Source organism: Maylandia zebra, linkage group LG5 (genome assembly GCF_041146795.1).
Source record: "Maylandia zebra isolate NMK-2024a linkage group LG5, Mzebra_GT3a, whole genome shotgun sequence".
In the NCBI taxonomy this organism is placed as follows: Eukaryota; Metazoa; Chordata; class Actinopteri; order Cichliformes; family Cichlidae; genus Maylandia; species Maylandia zebra.
This window is the reverse complement of record NC_135171.1, coordinates 30,971,877-30,988,186: the sequence shown is the minus strand read 5'-3', so window position 1 is coordinate 30,988,186 and position 16,310 is coordinate 30,971,877. Positions and strand designations below refer to the sequence as shown.

The window sequence follows — 16,310 nt, the reverse complement described above, 5'->3', positions numbered from 1 at the left end:
GCTTCAGTTCTCAATGCTAACAGGGTATACCTAATGAAGTGGCCGCATAAGGTTCACTTGACTGAACAGTTCTCCAGCTTCACTTTGTAGTGCTCAAAAAGTGTTGTTTCACATGATTAATCATGAAACATGGAAATATTAACATGTCATTATGTTAAGTAAACATAATAAAAAAAAAACTCACCCTTATAATCAGCTGAAGGAAATGAGTCAGTAAAAAGAAAAATAGAAGGATCACAGTATGGTGGAAGGAAAGAAAGTTGTGTGTGTGATGTGAGTGAACAGGTGGGTATAACAACACAAGCAGGTTTGAAAAATTCAAAGACATTTATTATTTTATCTCCACACAAAAGATTTCAAAACAATAAACAAAGCAGAGCTGGAAACAAATATTAGATGCTCTGCCTATAAACACGTTTTTCTTGCTTTGAGCAACAAAACAATAATAAAGTCCCTCGTGTACAAAATACTATTTTGAGGAGACAGTGAGGGGTGACCACCACCTCCTCTCACTCCTTCTGCTGCTGCTCCTCAGGCAACATCACCATCACCTCACCCTCCATCACCACTTTATCCTTAACAGAGCACGTTACAGCAATGAAGGCGAATGACATCTTAATCTTGCGGACTTCGGCTTCGGCCAGCACCTCCTCTCCAACGTAGAGTGGTGCCGGGAAGCGGATCTCCTGGTACAAGAAGATGCAGCCTCGACCCGGCATCCTGGTGCCGAGCACGGCCGAGATCAGGCCGTTGATGAGGACGCCGTGCACGATAGGTGTCTCAAACGAAGTGGTGCTGGCGTACGCCGGATCCAGGTGGAGGGGGTTGGTGTCACCTGTCAGCTCAGCGAACGCCTCCACGTCACGGGAAGAGAACGCTTTGGTGAGGGAAGCTCGCTGGCCAATGTGGAGTGACCGGCTGAGGTGAGGAGCCGCTGCGATGGAAGACAGCGGTTTGTTAAAGACTCGCCTCCACAGGAAACTCATTGCGAAAAAAAGAAAGCTCCTCCGGCCTCAGTCGAGCTGCAGATCCCGACTGTTTCCCGTCAGTGCCAAGAGGAACGGAGACACCTGAACACAGCACAGAGCAACAGAAAGATGGTCTTTATAATGTCTCGGATTAAATATTCCTCAAACACAAATGATCCAACATTACTGTAACATTCCTTAAATTAAAGGAGACCTAACTGAAACCTTTGCAAAATGCACAACTCAAAAATCATCCTTATGAGGCTTGGTCACGATTTTCAGGCTTTAAATTACAAAAATGTTATTGTTTTATGGTTGGAAGCTTGTTTCTATAACAAAAACAAAACAAAATAATTTTTGCCAATCATAAGTCAAAATTTTGGAGTTTTAATCTCAAAACTTCAACTTTACTGGAAGTTTGGCTCATTTTTACAGGAGTTTTAGTTAGTAAGTCAAAATTCTGAGATAATAATCCAAAGTTTTGACCTACAGAAAGAACAAAATGTTCGTTTTCCATAATGGGCCTCTAGGGGAGAGACAGCGATCTGAGCTGTGGTCCATGCATCTGTGAGCCCTTACAGAGCACCTTGAGAAACAGGATGTTTCTTTTAGCCACACCAACACAATCTTTGCTCACAACTGAAACTTAATTCCACACAGGATAATCCAGCATCAATTGCAGAAGCACCAGCACAAGAGGCTATAGTGCCAAGACATCTAAAAAGAGCGGCCTTGCTGATACAGTCCACGAGACGCTCTTAAGGGGAGATCAGCAACTCTAAATGAGTCCCTTTCTGAAACTTTTTCAGCACACCTTGTATATGAGACAGAAATATAAAAGGGCAACGTCCTATTTAAGTCAACGATGATGTTGCATGCCTCCCAGTCTCTTTCTCATGGTGGTGAACGCCGCATGATTGCAGCCTTGCTATTGTGCGTCACATGAATCCCTACTGATCACCTTATCTATTGTATCCTAATTTAATCTAACAACAGCAGCTACAAAAAGAACAGAGATAATCGCCTCAGAGGTCATGTGGTTCAGGAGGGGCGGTAAAGTATTCACAGCTGATAGTCTCAAGGTCGACACAGAGCTTTGATGCTCGGCACAAAAAACACACGAGACCCAACCATCAGAAACTCTGTGGAAGGTGACTGATTGGTTGTTCACAGACTTGTGGCTCAGAAGCTGAAAATTAGTAAAGAACTTCACTTTGTTCACCTTCATTTGCAAACAAGAGACTATCCTACAGATGTGTATATTACAGCATGTTATACTAGCACAAGAGAGGATAATGTGCATCAAATTAGCAGCTTTAATGATGACAATCTGGAGGAAAAAATGTTAAGATTTTCAGCAAGTTTGGTAGAGTTTATTTTTCTGCAAAATATGTAAACTCTATTTATTTGTCATCACGCGTCACGATTCTTTAGTCTATTAACTTCTCTAGGAGTGGATCACCTCTGAGAAAATTCTTATTATGAGAGAAGAGCGGGGATCAAATCTGCTGACCTGCAGGACTCTGAAGGCACAGGCCTTGTTCTGGTAGGAGCCGAGAAGAGTCAGGGAGCTCCACAGCTTCACCAAACTTCTGCAAACACACACAATAAAAGAAGAAAATGATACCAACAAGTGGTGGTTAGTCTGTTTCAGTTTCAGCTGTCCCCACCACCCCACCCAGCCCCCTTTCTCTCATGGTCGGTGGTCACCTGCTGTAAACACGGAGGAGAGCGGTCAGGGTGTCCTCATCGTACTTCAGGACGTCAAAGTTTAACGCTGCTCCCACCTGAGGAGTGAAAACAAAGTAAGAAAAGCTAAACTGCATCCCTCCACGCTACGCATGAATTAGGACCCTGGATTCAGATAGTTTGGACTATCCAGAACATCTCCCTTTCCTTTTCATCTGCTTCAATCTCACCCTCCACATTCAGCATCTTCCTCCTCTGCACACGTCCAAACCACCTCAGCCTTGTATCTAACTTTTGCTCTAAACTGAGCCTGAGCTGTCCCTCTGATCTACACTCATTTCTAATCCCACCCATTCTGGTCAATCCCAATAAAAATCTAAGCATATTCTGCTCTGCCTTCTTTTTTTTTTTTTTTTTTTTTTTATTAGTGCAGTTTCACTCATGTACTTTTCATGTATTCTGTCTTGCTTCCATTCCTCTTCTCTCCAGCACATACCTCCACCTGCTCCCTACTCTAACTAGAGATCACAATTTCATCTGTGATCATCTTAGTACATGGAGACCCCTGGCTGACCTCAACTGTCAGTTTGACATTTACGTGAAGATACATTATCACAAAAAACCCAAAAACAAACAAAAACAAGACTGATCCAGATCACCACAAACAAACAGTCACCTCAAAGCTGGGATGAGCCCCACATCTGGTAGAATACACTATATTACCAGAAGTATTCACTCACCTGCCTTCACACGCTTATGAACTTGAGTGACATACCATTCTCGATCCATAGAGTTTAATATGACATCAGCCCACCCTGTGCAGGTATAACAGCTTCAACTCTTCTGGGAAAGCTTTCCGCAAGGCTTACAAGTATGTGTTTGTGGCGGGGTGTGGCCTGCGATGCCGCTGCAGGTGAGATGGACTCTACGGCATCTACAATCTACACCACTACAAGTAGTGGTGTACTTTACAGCACTCCACCCGATGCTTTGCTTGGCCTGGCTGCAGCTGCTTGGCTACGGACACCCATTTCACAAAGCTCTCTACGGACTGTTCTTTGATCTAATCTGAAGGCCACATGAAGTTTAGAGGTGTGTAGAGATTGACTCTGCAGAAAGTCGGCAAACTCTGCACACTAGGGCATAGAGACAGCATTTGCTGACCCCACTCTGTGATTTTACATAGAATACCATTTCATGCTGAGTTAGCGTTGTTCACGCTCGCTTCCACTTTGTTAATACCTCTAACAGTCGACTGTGGAATATTCCTTAGAGAAGAAATTTTACAAGTGGACTCGTTGCACGGGTGGCATCATATTACGGCATCACACTGGAATTCACTGAGCTCCTGAGAGCGACCCATTCTTTCACAAATGTTTGTAGAAGCAGTCTGTATGCCTGGGTCCTTGATTGTATGCACCTGTGGCCAAGACAGTTACTGGAACAACTGAATTCATTGATTTGAATGGGCGAGTGAATACTTTTGGCAATATAGTGTATTTAATGCAAATTAATCCTCACATTATACAAAGGTTCTGAAACTCAGGAGAATAAAACAAGTAAAACAAACACAGAAGCTCCTTAACTCCTCACCGGTCTTCATGGTCTCACCTCTCCATACAGAGACTTCAGGCCTGTGATGATGAAGTACTTCAGTTCAACGGCACTTAGTCTGGTTGACTCATCCTCCAGCACACTAAAGACACAGAGGAAAAAATAAAGTGTGCGTGTGTGTACAAATATCAGCACAACATCAAACTCTAAAAATACGATGAAGAACTTACAGGCGGACCTTCAGGTAGTGGTACGGTGAGGCGTTTTTCAACACGACCCGTTGGTAGACAGACGCTTCTTCTTTCTCCTCCACCTGTTTCATTCTATCAGAGCATCAGTGGCTCAGCCTCTGTCTGATGAAGAGCAGCAGGTGGATCAGCTGACTATAAAAAAAAAATCAAAACAGTGGCGCTTACAGAGAGTCTCTTCGTCATGTCTGCATTTTATCGTTAGCCAATAAATACCTGTACTAAAGCAGGAACTGTGTGCGTTACACTTTATTTTCCACAAGCTTGTGAGGGCCTGTCAGTGTGTACTATCAAAGACTTGTAGCAGCAGGTGTTTAAAGCATTTTGTAAGTATTTTAGTTACGGGCTGGACCTTTGGCATTTACACAAAAGCAAACAACAAAGACAAACAGGAACACCTCAGAGCAAACCTGATAAGCTCTAAAATATTACGTTTTGGGAAGCCCAGAGATCTGACAGTGAAACGTCAATAAAAACACGAGGAAAACTCCGTACAGCCTTTAAAACCCGAAGCTGAAAGCGGCTAACCCTGGACAAGGTGAACCCGTTAGCTTCAGCTAAGTTATTGTAGCTGCTAGCTGATTCTCTGTTATCGACTCCGCACACAGAAATGAAAGTTTTTAATTTGTTCTGAAGTTTAATAAAAGCAGAAGCACTTCACTCACCAGCTGCTAAAACGTGGAGGACACACAGCGTGCCGAGAAGTCCGCAATCCCAGAGAAACGTCTTTCACCAAGGGGGAAGGGGACCCCAGCAGCGCATGCGCAACCAGCTTTTGCAAAGACGCGTAAAACTGCAAGATGGATCACTCTTCGCCACGAGACGGCTTATTTTGTCTTGTACGTTGAAAACCGGATATGGAAGCTTGTTTCTGCCACTGCCACAAAAAACAAACAACAGTACTAACTCTGACAAAATAATTTAAAATTAATTTGTGAGTTTTTGAGTTACTGAATCAACATTTTGAGGTAATAATCCAAATGTTTTTTCTAATGGCTGACATTTTTCTCTATGGAAATAAAAATTAATTATTCATTTATTTTATTTTTTTAATTTCAGGTTGTATTTGACAGGACTTGATTCGTCGCCCTCACAATGTCAAAATAACATTTACAACTTGTGTAACCCTAACCCTAACCTTTCAGTGGTGCTATTAAATAGCATATAGCATATTAAACTTCACAGCTTGAGCTTACATCATTCATCTTCTTCGACACACATCCTGCTTTGATCTTGAGTGGGCCAGACCAGTGAAACTCCTCCTGCTGTCAGTGTAAAAAGAAGTTTAACTACATATTCAGTCCCAGCTGAACTGCTACTTTACTGCAATACATTGCGCAAAGTAGTTCTCTCTACTTTTTTCATCTTATTTTCTTTTTAATCATGTTACTTTTAGTATTTTAATCATGTTTCATCTCTTCAAACACATTTCATTGTAATGCTGACCCTGTACTAACAACATGTGACAAATAAATCTGAATTGCAGGGCCTCATGGGCAGTGACTACTTCCTGTGCATCTTGAATAAATTACTTGATGTGTTATGTCTTCCAAAATGACAGGATTTTTCAACCAACAATCTTAAACACACAAAATCTTTTAATTCCACCATTTTTTTAAACTTTATATATTAAAGTTAATAGCTAAAGGTTACAAATCACATATTAATCAACAGTAAATGTTTCATTGTAAATTCAGTCTGATGTGTTTTTGTGATGTTAATTATGCAGTCAGTCCACTGCATAGTTCACAAACAGCTGTAAACAGAAGACTACAATGCAGTTTTCTGAAAGTGAAACATGAAAACGAGGATTGATACCATGACATTAAACTCTAAAGATTATGGATATCAGCCGCCTGCAGGGCAGTGAGTAAAAGTCATACAGATGAAAACATCAGGAATATCTTAAAGTAAAGTAATACTTTTGTGCGTTTGTTCAGTTTTTTTTACAGACATAAACGTTGATGTAGAAATCTCATCATACTTCTCCTCTCCTTCATCATCATGAGGTCAGGGGTCGGCGTACAGTTCAAAGGTTTTTCTTCAAGAAACTTTCTTTACGTTGCCATCGCTGACTGCCTGCTCAGACAGGAAGTCCGTGATGAGTTTGGCGGCTTTTCTCGGTCGCTCAAGAGCCACAGAGTGACCACAGCTGTCCAACACCGTCACCTGGCAGTGAGGCAGCGCCCCCTGCAGCACAGCGGCGCCCGAAACGTCCAGCACCTGAGAGTTCAGACAAGTGTGTTACAGCTCTGTGTGACGCTGCAGCACGGCTTTACTGACACACTGAAATATCCCAACACCACATGACGGAGATTTACAGATTTACAGATATTCATGCTCTGTTGTCAATTCGTATAGACTTCCAAATGAAAATGAACTTCGAACTTTACAGCATTAAAAGGCACATTTACAGCCTGGTAGAAATTGTTTTTTATTTCAACAGTACAATTTAATTTTTTTCTATCTTATTAATATGGATACAGTTAAAGTTTAAACTTCTCTCAACAGTGATTCAATAATTTAAATATGAAGGACGTAGTGAGCACAAGTAGATGAGGAGGGCCACTTGGCAGTTCTGATGACCGGCACCCCTAATTTTTATTTTTATTTTTTTAAAGAAGCAGTACATACCCGCAAAGGGCGGAAAATTGGGGCTGAGACATCGTTTTCTAATTATCATCACTGCTGTGGGGTTGTGAATTTACCTGGTCTTCCTTCCCCCAGATAACCTGCAGGGGCACTGTGATCAGATGCATGTTTTCTTGTAGCGAGTGGCGAGACTTCTCCCCGACAATCTCCATGAACACTACACACACACACACACACACACACACACACACACACACACACACACACACACACACACAGGGGCAATGAGTTACTAAAGGGAAAATGATTACTGCAGAGTAGAAGTAGACACAATCTGCTTTTCTCCCTGCTTCACTGTCTTTATACAAGTGAGTCATATCAAAAGTGCTTTCCTTCACTAATTAATTTATCTGAAATGTCAAATAGAAAATAATGAAAAAAGGCAGGAGGCAAAGGGTCAGATCAAATCCCTCAGTAATCTGTGACTGTCGATGGAGCACTGCTTGAACTCAATTCACTTCAATATATATAGCACCAAATCACAACAGCCGTCGCTTCAAGGTGCTTTATATTGTAAGGTAGAGACCCTACATTATTACAGAGATGCAAGCATCTCTGCAAGCAACCCAGTAATCATATGACCACCTTTGAGCAACGACTTGGTGATGGTGGGAAGGAAAAACTCCCTTTTAACAGGAAAAAAAACGCCAGCAGAACCAGGCTCAGGGAAGTGCGGCCGTCTGCTGTGACCGGTTGGGGATGAGGGGAGGAGGACAGGACAAAGAGAAGAAAAGAGCAGGTGATGGTGAGCGGACTGACCTTCTTTGTAGAAATCATTGTTTGGGATCCTGTTGGCAAGGAGACCGCTCAGCACCTAACAACACACATGCACACAAATGCAAATAAATAAAAAGAAAGAAAGAAAAGCAACAGCAGTACTGGCAGTGTGACTGAGAGCAGGTATATTGTTACAAGCCTTAAATGCAAAGTGACCCAGAAGTGTCTGTGTGATGGTTGAATTCTGTAAATACTAAAGCAAGCTGGAACATCTTTTGTGGAAAGAAAGGAGGTTCAGAGGAACAAAATATCATACTCTCTAGGATGCTACTCTCTGCATTCATATGCGCCTTTTGTAAAGTTATGATGTCTTTTGTGAAGCACTTTGCAATGTGGGTTTATGAAAATGCTCCATAATTAAAGATATTCCCATATCAATGATAAAAGTGAAGTAAGGGTTGCATTATAACTCAGTTCATTGCAGATCTTTCTGTGTGCAGTCTGCATGTTTTTCCTGTCCTGCTTTTCCAGCTTCCTTTAGCAGTCCAAAGATATGCATGTGAGGTTAAGTGATTCTAAACTGGCTGTAGATGTGAGGTAGATAAAATGCTTAAAGTGCAAAGAATAAAGAATAAAATAAAGCAGATGACAGTCTGCAGGATGAATTTGGAAGAGGAAGCTATTAAAAATAAGACAGCTACTGAGAACAGGGTGAAGTATTGTAGTTAAACTTTGGTCAATTTTAGCTTCACCACAGCAAACCGTAAAACCCACAGTCACATTGTTTAAATACTTCAATGTGATTTCTCCTAATTCCTTACAAATTCTCCTTCACATCTTTCCTTGTCTTAATGACGTGCTGATACAATGAATCATGCGGATAAGGAAACTTGTGAAGTCATTTCTACTGTGCCCATGCAGCTCAGCCCTGTACCTGTCGGGGGAGTTTTGGGGGGGTGTTACAACAGAGTCTCAGCATGTCCTCGAGTTCCTGAATGGTGGTGGGGACGAGCGGGATCGACTCATCCTTCTCACCCATCTCCAGCTCCCTCAGGCGACTGATGAACTCCGAGTCCGTCGGGTAAACCAGGCCTGTTTGGGAGAGAAGATGAGGAAGAGGAATTATGCAAACCTGATCATCATCAGCAAATGTAAGGTACGTCTGCTGAGTTTACCTGCCGGGCAAACCAAGGTGACACTGGATAGGTGGGTGGAGTAAGTGGCAGCGTACACCCCTGCGACGTTGCCACCCATTGACGTGCCGACCAGGTGGAAGGGTCTTTTATCGAGACCGATACTCTGCACAAACTACACAGGAAGAAAAACAGAGAGGTGAGTTTTGAAACAGGACAGTAGCTTAGTGCTTCTGCTGTGGTCCAAACCTGGAAGCCTTGCTTTGATTACAAGAATAACCTCCCCCTGAAAGATATCCCAGTGGTTTTTCCAAACTTATAATTATTACAAAGTGTGCAAGTGTCACACACACACACAAATTTGTACAGACCTGGTGGATTCGTTCAACCTGACCGCGGATGCTGTAATCCTCTGGACCGGTGCGACTTGTCCCCTCGTGTCCCGGCATGTCCACACACACCACATGTTGGTTTCTAGGGAGGAACTGGAGGAGAAAGCAAACACTAGTGATGGTAAATTTGATTCTTTTTACTGAATCGAGTTTTAATGAGTCACTCACCAAAGTGAATCGGATTTTTTGAGTCATTTGATTCACTGAGTCAGTTGACCAGAGAGTGCAAAAAATGTACATTTTCACTCAAACTTAATTTGTTTAAGTTTGAGTTGGGGCGGTAATGCGCCTTAACATTGGTTGCCAACCAAGAAGAAGAAGAAGCTGTGAGCCAGGAGGGGGTGAGTGAGTGAGTGATTCGTTCGCTCGCTCTATGATTCAGCACAGGAGGGAGGGGGTTAGTGAGTCCTGAGTGATTCGCTTACGCTTACGATTCAACACAGGAAGGGAGGGGGTGAGTAGCTCAAATGTGCTGTTAGCATGTTAGCAGAGTGATGCTACTGTGAACTGAGGAGCTATTTTCTTGATGTGAGCTTCTACTCACATCTACTTTTTCTTCCAGTTCAGAGCAGAAATGCTTTTGTTAAGAAACTGGCTGTTGTTTCCCCCCCCCCCAATTTTATTTATAAGCTAGATATATTTCTACTAAGCGAATTAGTTTGCTAACAGAAACAGGGATGAGTCAGTGAGTCAGTTGGGCTTGTGAATCATGATTCACGAGTCAGTAAAGTGATTCTCGAGTATTGAACGATTCGTTCACGAATCGAACATCACTAGCAAACACACCAGAGGCTCACTTACATACACTTCATGACAGAAAAGCTGGAGAATCACCAGTCAAATCTGACAAAATCTGCTTCAACAGTTATAGATTTTTGCTCAAAGGTAAGATTTTACAAAGGGGACAGCTTCCACGTCTCCACACACAATTCACCAACCCTGTGTTTCCAGATTTACACATAGCTGAGCTGAAGTTCCTTTTTTAGCAGTGAAAATGACACTGTCACAAACATGTACATCTGATGTTTTGATTTATTTTTGTGTAAAAACCTTGACAACAGGTAGCCACATATCCTTGGTGGCAGAGAAGCCGTGGAGCAGCAGCAGTGATGGTGTTGCGCCTCCTGGTGCCCCGCGTGTGGAATAACAGAAGTGGTAATTCCCACTGTGAGAGAAGCGGACAACCAATCCGAGCCTGCGGCGCCAATACCTGCAGAGATTTACAGGTGAGCCGTTATAAAGTCTCATGTTCTGGATGTTCAGTGATTCCTGAGGATTAAACATGAGGCGATCCATCCACTAACATTATGAAATAAATCATGTGATTGTGTAGTCTTTAAAAACAAGATCACTGTTTCTGAATTTTCTCTGACTCTGATCATCACTTTATTTTAGGATTCAGTTCAACATCCTGCAGCTGCACATGGTTTCATATGAAAAGGGTCATTGTGCAGTCAAAACTGGTGTGAGATCACATTAATGGGAAAATCCCCCCACAAAATAAAAGCACACTAGAAAATTAAAGGTTTATCATGAAAAGATGATGACCTGTAGAAATCATTTTATAACGGCTGTTATGAAAATAAGAGTGATGCTCTGCCACTTATTTCCATAGTTTGTTCATGTGATTGTTTAATAATTTATTGTGCAACACTTTGGATATTCATATCAACCACAAATGCAGCTTCATTACTCAACATAAACATAATAAGGTGAATTTCTGCTACCCTTACAACGGTCAGGGTTAAAAAATAAAAACCAAACAAAATAAAAACAGAGGTCAGGAACGGTCCCCGAAATCTGGGACCAAAATGATCTCGACAGATAAAAATAATCTTCTACACAGTCACAGATTCACTGTTAATTCTTTGCACATGTTTTTCTTCTTCTATTACATGTCAGTGAGTCAGCACTTTGTGTGTGTGTGCGTGTGTGTGTAAGACAGAGTGAAGCAACATCAGTAATCCAGTAATCAGCCAGCATGTAGTTTTTTTCACAGCTTAGTCTAAAGTTCAGAAGGAAAGGTCACTGCTTTGGCTCTTTCACAATAAAAGCATTTTTGAAGCTGTATTGGAACACAGGAACTACATTATTTTAATTCAAATGTAACGCGTGTCCAGTTTGTCTGCTTGTTGCTGTTGAAGGCTTTATCTGGTGGGTTTAGTAACTTTGAAGAAAATTGCTTGGAGTAACATTTATTAGATTTATTTTCATAAAAAAATAAGAAAAATGGAAAACCACTGTACAAAAGTGCAAAAGTCCTGAGCCACCAAGTCTTTTTCCTGTTTCCTTATCTTAAGAATGGCTTCTTGGCAGCCACCCTTCACTGACACCATTTCTAATGATACTTCAGTGAACAGTAAAGGGATCAGCCAAAGGGTCAGATGACTCTTATGGTCCTTTGTCAGGTCTTTGCTGGATTTTCCTATTTCTTAAGGACATGACTCAGATACTGCTACAGTTTATCAGCTGTAATTTTTCAGACCTGTAATTTCTTTATTTTTCCCTCATGAAAAGCAGCCAATGTCCAAAGAAAAGGTTTGGAAGACCTCCAGAAGGCTGGACACCTACTGATGATGACCACTTAAAAAAATCACAACAAAGTCTGGCTGCTTGGAAGCAAAACATGAGAAATAAGGAATGACTTGAGACTTTTGCAGAGTACTGTAGGTGGAAAATCTTTTCCATTTCTTCTGCTATAATCCAGTGGTGTGCCTAAACCAAACAGATACAAGTCTAACCCGCCTGTTTGTTCTCTGTGTGTATGTCCTCTATGTGCCTTTACCAGTTGTACGCCTTGAGGAGCGCTCCAGGCCAGAACAGGAAGGAGGTGACGAAAGCGAGCACGGGCACAACCAGGACACCTCCTGCCAGCATTATCATTTTGGCCACATTCAGCTCCATCGTTGCAGCCTCCTTTAAAAAAAAAAAAACAGATCACAAACTGCACTCTCAGCTCAGTTTAACTGTAGATAATCAAGCAGAAACTGAATAATTTATTAGTCCCAGACGAAACTGTGTCCTCACAGTTGCTCCAAGACAGTAAGAAGAGTAACTACTAGAAGAGTAACTGTAACTTCGGTCATTGCTGTGCTTTTTTTGGAAATCGAATTTCCCAGAGGAACCCACCCGAGGGATTAATAAAGTTCTATCTTATCTTATCGTATCTTATCTTAGTGTTATACTGTATAATAATAATAGAAACAGACGCTGAGTACTGCATCCAGAGTACTGAAGTGACAAAAGTCCAGTTAAATCACTCAGTCTTGCCTCAGTCAATGAAACATTTAGCTGTAAACAAACATATAGTCAGGGAAATGTGCTGGTTTATTTATGCCTTTACTCCAAAAAAAGACAAAGCCTAACTTAAGCTGATAAATAAAAAATATTCCCATAGCTTTCCAAAGTTATGGCATCACTTTTTTTTTACTTTTAGTGTAAAAGATCCATTTTTCCACTGCAGAAAGCAAAGGTGGGAAAGCATTTTAAGTGTAATTACATTGCTTATAATAATAAAAGCTTGTAATAAATGAAATTCAACTCACTAAAAATATAATACAAACTTCTTGTAGGTTCCCTTTAAATACATTTTAATTATACTTAAATGCTTTGGAAAAAAAAACTGGATGAAAGAGAGCAGGTAGAGCTGAGTGTAAAATATGAACCCAAAACTCAGTAATAGGAGTTGCCTGCTCAACCCAGTGAGCTAAACCACCATATGTTAGCTTGTTTCTTAGCTCTAATTATCAGGCACCTGCGTCCGTGGCTTCCACACAATATGTCATAAATGCAGCATTGAACCAGGCTTGATGGGTCAAATATGGCAACTCATGGTAACAGCAAATTGACACAGCAGTTGTTAATAGTTAACGTCGAGGTATTACTTCCATCTTTCATATACAGTCTATCAGAGGTGTGGACTCGAGTCACATGACTTGGACTCGAGTCAGACTCGAGTCATTAATTTTATGACTTTAGACTTGACTTGAAAAAATGTTCTAAGACTTGTGACTTGACTTGGACTTTTACACCAATGACTTGGGACTTGAATTGGACTTGAACCGGTTTACTTGAAAAGACTTGATATTTCACCCCAAATATAAAATTTAACATGCATATTATATAGAGATTGAAAATGTGACGTCATTCACGGGTAGAACCGCAAAGGATTCTGGGAACTCGTGGCAAGCGGTACTAGCGCACGCAGGCTTTCAATTAAAATCAGTTATACAGCGATAAAAAGAAACACAAAAATGTCAAGAAGCTGTTGTATTATTAACTGCAATAGCCGGTCGCATGACAGCCACGGGAAGCCGACGGGTAAAGAGATCGGTTGTTATCGGATTACGTCATGGAAGAGAAATTGTTCGAGCCATGTTTCCGAAGTAACAAAGAGGCGACTGGATTGCAGTCATTCAAAGATCAAATATAACGTCCCAGAACCCTCCAGCTCACAGGTTAGTCTGCTCCAAGCATTTACACAAAGGTCAGTCTGCTGTTGTAGTTAATGCGTCATTTTTCTTAACATAATTGGTGATATAGGTTACAAGCAAGTCTGGCGCTGAACAGAAATTGTCGCGCTATGCTCCTTTATTTATTGTGCATAAATAGTAAATTATCCTGACACAATATTGCGTTTCGCTTCTGTTATTATGGTACACTGACAAAAACACATACTTTTATTCACAGGATAAAACAGGTTTTTTGTATGACTAATTGCCCAGTACGATTACAGCATACAGTATTGTTGTCACTGCTACATTTCTGTGATGCTACCAGAAATTATTTCCACTACTAATTAATTATCGTTGAGCTCAAAGGTCCTATTAATAAACGGTTAACGAATGTGTATTTATGAAGACGATTTGTGAGACTGGTAAACTTATGATACGTACGATGGTCTTTCGTTCTACACGGTGCATTTCAAGGTCCTGTACCCATCCGTCGGTAAACTGTACCTGGGCTTGTTGCAGTGACCGGAAGTTACTAAACTTCATGAGTGTGTGCACTCACTCCAAGAACCGTATAATTATAAATATGCATATAAATATGCTAAGATGAGATAGCTGACTTCATCTAACTAGCAAATGTTTTCCAGGCTACGTTGGTGATACAGTTTTTTTTAATGTGTATGATATTTTTGTCAGGCGATTTTAAAGCTGGTCCTACAACCGCATCCAAGAATAACATGCAGCGTATCTCAGAACTGTCGGTGAAAATTATTCTTGGAGCTAAGTTTAATTGAGCTGCATTTTAAAGAGGTGCAATTTCACAATTTGTGTATATTTTCTAAGTTCACTATTTTGTATGTGTTGAGAAAAACACAGATTTTAAAATTACATGGTCTAATATTTACATTTAGCATATAACTGCAACATTCTTTTTTCGTTGTTTTTTTTTTTAAAGACTCGAAAGGACTTGAAATTCAAAGTTTCAGACTTGTGACTTGACTCGGACTTTTACACCAGTGACTTGAGACTCGACTCTGACTTGCCTGACATTACTTGAGACTTGACTTGAGACTTGAGGATAAAGACTTGAGACTTACTTGAGACTTGCAAAACAATGACTTGGTCCCACCTCTGCAGTCTATGATTTTGACATGAAATCGCAATTAATGCAAGTGCCACAAAATCAACAGGATACAACAGGATTACTTAACCCACTGAACAACGTCCAGCGCTGCAAGCCCAACCCAGAAAGACACTGAACCTTTGAAGCAGCTGCAAAGTTCACAGTTTCCGGAGAAAGCACCTGTAGGGGGAATGTGCTTAAAAAATAAACTACTTCTACTCGTAATATACCATAGTAATACACAGTAATCGGGATTTGGAGGTTTGCTTTGATGTAGAAATCAGACCAAGTAAAAAAGTGCATTTGTTAGGAGTTTTTTTTAAAAGGTTAGAACCGGAAAATGAGTAAAACAAGTTTACATTGAGAAAAAAATGCGGAAGTTTCCTTTAACCGTAACGGTCACAGGCTTAAAGAGACAAACTTCTCTTTTTGAATATTTTGTTCACTGAGGGTTTGATGGTAGAACACCAGATGCAAAGGTTACATTAAAAACTCGTGTCCTTTTAACCTGCTGAAAACGTCACATCGGACATAACGCGGACACCTCAGGCTGAGTACTATAGCGCTTTATCTACACCTGCAGGGTCAGCGGCGCCCTACCTGTCAGGGTCCTCTTCGAGCTGTCAGTGCCGGCTGTCCTCCATTCAGTCCGCTGCTCTTCCTCCTCTTTCACCTAAATTACATAACAGCCTTTCATCCGCACTTAAAGGGATACTGCAGAAGAAAAATGCTGTGCTGCATTCAGGTGCCGTCAGAAACAGAGGATGTGTTTCTGTCCAGTGTTTTGTGGCTCGGAGGGCTGGCAGCTCCCCAGTTTCAGACTGGGAGGAGACAAAAAGCCTCGGAGGGTTGCATAAGAAAGGTCATTGGCTAAAAATCTGTGACCAACCAAATGTGCTGATGATCCTGCTGTGGTGAGAAAGGAGCAGCTGAAAAAAGATTTAAATAGTGGTCTGAACTGATTGGAGCTCAAGTGGAAAAACACAATGTCAGGATTTAGCAACATATCTGTCACTGCTTGTGTGTAAATGCTAGAAAACGTTCTCCTTCTTTCTTCTTTTGATCATCCAAGGGGCCTTGAACTTTTGCCGTTTTTTTTTTTTTGCCAAAAACCTAATTTAAAGGCTGCCAGTCTTCGTGCATTTGCTAAATTATACACTGAAAAGCACTTTATAATAAAAGGAAAGAATATACTTAGGATCTAAATAAGAGGGTTTTAACAGTATGACAGTTGCTAATAATAATGAATTATAATAAAGCAGGAAGTAGTCTGTAATATTGTTTGAAATGTGAAAATAGCTGGAAAAGAGGGGAAAAGTTATAAACTTGTGATTATTTACAATAAAAAGACCTGCTGTGGTGATGACATCGACTTCTGAGCCG

The 16,310-nt window shown here is 41.0% G+C and overlaps 3 protein-coding genes across 5 annotated transcripts; all 3 read right to left on the bottom strand.

The window, feature by feature from the left end:
* Window positions 1–308: 308 nt before the first annotated feature.
* On the bottom strand, window positions 309–986 carry LOC101465350 (hydroxyacyl-thioester dehydratase type 2, mitochondrial). The gene has a single exon (XM_004547368.5). The coding sequence runs from the start codon at window positions 984–986 to the stop codon at window positions 510–512; it is 477 nt and encodes a 158-aa protein (XP_004547425.1). The 3' UTR covers window positions 309–509.
* Window positions 934–5,280, bottom strand: rpp14 (ribonuclease P/MRP 14 subunit). The gene is made up of 6 exons (XM_004547370.4): window positions 5,125–5,280; window positions 4,442–4,594; window positions 4,269–4,353; window positions 2,679–2,755; window positions 2,482–2,560; window positions 934–1,070 (listed from the first exon to the last, which is right to left on the bottom strand). The coding sequence occupies exons 2-6, from the start codon at window positions 4,531–4,533 to the stop codon at window positions 1,014–1,016; spliced, it is 390 nt and encodes a 129-aa protein (XP_004547427.1). The 5' UTR covers window positions 4,534–4,594; window positions 5,125–5,280; the 3' UTR covers window positions 934–1,013.
* A 759-nt stretch (window positions 5,281–6,039) lies between these two features.
* On the bottom strand, window positions 6,040–15,687 carry LOC101485424 (abhydrolase domain containing 6, acylglycerol lipase). Of its 3 annotated transcripts, XM_076884197.1 has the most exons (10): window positions 15,528–15,687; window positions 15,020–15,107; window positions 12,139–12,269; window positions 10,404–10,563; window positions 9,333–9,446; window positions 9,004–9,136; window positions 8,763–8,920; window positions 7,871–7,925; window positions 7,168–7,268; window positions 6,040–6,682 (listed from the first exon to the last, which is right to left on the bottom strand). In XM_076884197.1, exons 3-10 carry the CDS (start codon window positions 12,255–12,257, stop codon window positions 6,503–6,505), a joined length of 1,020 nt encoding a protein of 339 aa, XP_076740312.1. In that variant the 5' UTR covers window positions 12,258–12,269; window positions 15,020–15,107; window positions 15,528–15,687; the 3' UTR covers window positions 6,040–6,502. The 3 variants fall into 3 exon arrangements, with proteins under 3 accessions (XP_076740312.1, XP_024658112.2, XP_076740313.1); XM_024802344.2 differs by lacking the exon at window positions 15,020–15,107 and having other exon boundaries at window positions 15,528–15,686; XM_076884198.1 differs by lacking the exons at window positions 15,020–15,107; window positions 15,528–15,687 and adding an exon at window positions 14,902–15,003.
* Window positions 15,688–16,310: the final 623 nt, after the last annotated feature.